Genomic DNA, 2500 nt, shown 5'->3' on the forward strand with positions numbered 1-2500 from the left:
TACATTTGTAAATTGCACTGTTACAACGTTAAACCGATGTTACACGGTTTTGCACTTTATTACAACAAAACTACACTGCTGTCTTGGCCAATCAGAATTGAATAATTTTTCGAGTATATCATTGAATTAGCTAGGCAGCAATTTCACCTTTATTGCACTATTTAAACTTTCTGCTCTAGTTTACTATTCTGCACTCTGTTTGGGATTAATTGACGTGCTTTCGACCAATCAAATTTTTCCATGTGATTACCTATACTTATATATCCTGGACTGGTCAGCAATAAACGGCATACAGTAATCATGCACTCAAGTTCTATTTCTTTGCCTTTTTAAAGCTCTAAACGCAAGCGGCGATCATTAAACAACCTCATATTCACCGAGGATCAAGTGCATCTCTTGCCTGGTTACCCAAAACAGGTTTCTCAAGTTCCTCTTTTGGCCGTCATAGCATTTTACTTACAGACTCCTCCCGGATCGTCAAGCTCCGTGATAAACAAGAATGTATTGGTGGCAATTGTGAAGTCGTCTGTGGCGGAAATCTCCTCTGCTCTCAATGCAAACATCTCAAATCTACAACAACTCTTTGACAACACAACCACAACAGCACAAACACCAGAACCAGCATCAGCAACAACAACAGCACCAACATCGGCAGCAATATCAGCAACAACGTCACCAACAACAAACACTTCAACAGAAACAACAACTGTACCAGAAGAAGAGGAGGTCCCCGATACAATGCTTTATGCTTTAATTGGTGGTGTTTTTGGTGCTCTTGTGTTTGTCATTGTCGTCAGCTTGATTGTTTGGTGGCTATGCAGAGGAAATAAAGGGTAAGCGGTCTGACAAGGGCCCTCGCGCGTTACGTAGAACGCGTGGATGTGTCTTTAAGTTTCCTAAAAAAAGAAACCTATTGGATTTTCTCTAAAAATAAAAACAAAACAAGTTTTGTTTTTGTTAACAGTGAGGAAAAGAACGATGCGTTGGGCCTGGAAATGAGCCGTGTACAGCGTACTGGCGATATTGGATACTTCAATGGCACTTACGCGTAAGTAAACGCTATCATACATACCATATTAACTCTATTAATTCAATCAGGGCCAGAACCTCCACAATATATGCCTTCACTCATCAATTCATATATCAATCTACTAGTCCACCTCCCCTATCCCCTAGCCTAGATGAGCTTCCTGAATTAAAACAGAAGAGTGTCTCCGAGAGTTGCTCTTTTGGCGGCGGAACCGCGAGAACAATAGTGAAGAGTGTCATGGTTTGTACACCACCACATATTCATTCCATACCACTCCAATCGATTCCATTGTTTCACTTCAAGGCACAAAACACAAAAGTGAAATTCCCCCCACCCCATCCCCTTCCCTTTGTAATGGTCAAACACTGTTGTAAGATCATCAGATTTCGTGGTTACCCATGGACCCATATCCCTCAGGAGGGATGTATTTGTAGTCTGCACTTGACGGGTACATAAATGCAGAATAGAGCGAATTTCATGTGACCTTGAGAAAAAAACGTAAAAACAGAACGTAAACAAAAATGCAAAAACATTTAATTGGCTTATCGAACAAAAACAAACAAGTGCGAATTTTCATTGGCTTAGCGAACGCGGATGTAAACAACGTCACCTCTCTATGGAACTTTATGGAAAGCGATCAGCGTCACGGCGCTTCGACGTCCTTTGAAATGCAGTAATGTGTTTGGGAAATCGAACTGTTTACTGCCCATATTAGGAATTTCCTTGGCGGGAATAAAGAGAAACCTTGTTTTAATCTTGCCAAACATTGGTTCGTGAAACAAACAAGGAACACTTTTTCAAGGTCATACGAAAGTCGCTGTAATAGACCGTATTCGTATCGTCAGTATTGGGCTGGAACTAGCTTTGCAATGGAGGCTAATGCGGGGGAATTTTTTCAAGTGCAAGTACTTTTTAATATATTCTCCCGCATTAACCTCTATTGCAAGCTAGTCCCAGTCCTATACTGAGAATACGAATATGGTCTATTGCAAATGGCCAGATTGATAATTTTCCTGTAATTTTGCAGGCTTCCCCCCAGAGTACATCCTGAACGACAGTGACCAAGCTCCGTCGCATTGGTGGACACCTAATGCGAGAATTTTACAACAACACTGGCCAACATATATCTTTCGATTTTTATAAATTCACTTGCTAGAGAAACGCACTTGTAACCGAAATAGTACAGTCGTTGCGCCAGATAGATCAGTACCCTATTCCACTTCGGATTATCCGATTTTATACACCTTACCATGGTTGTAGAGCGAACAGTAATTGTTGCGGTTACCCAGTGGGAAGAAAAGAGCGCATCTCAACACGAACTGGAATATGATATCATTAGGGAACGCCACGGTCGGCAATCGGAAGTGTTAGCTGTGTTTCACTATCACATTTGTCTTGCTAAGTATCTTTTCACCGTTAGATACAATTTGTTTAAAAATCTGGGCGAGACGACTGCCCGGGCATTAAAGG

General features: G+C 41.3%; 1 protein-coding gene across 1 annotated transcript in view; it reads left to right on the forward strand.

The window, feature by feature from the left end:
- LOC137981128 (mucin-like protein) overlaps nt 1-851 on the forward strand; it is a 121315-nt gene extending 120464 nt beyond the window's left edge. Inside the window, exon 33 of the mRNA XM_068828473.1 lies at nt 336-851. Coding sequence (XP_068684574.1) covers nt 336-837 — 502 coding nt within the window. The 3' untranslated portion in view covers nt 838-851. The remainder of the gene's footprint in view (nt 1-335) is intronic.
- Nucleotides 852-2500: the final 1649 nt, after the last annotated feature.

Source organism: Montipora foliosa, chromosome 12 (assembly GCF_036669935.1).
Source record: "Montipora foliosa isolate CH-2021 chromosome 12, ASM3666993v2, whole genome shotgun sequence".
NCBI lineage: Eukaryota > Metazoa > Cnidaria > Anthozoa > Scleractinia > Acroporidae > Montipora > Montipora foliosa.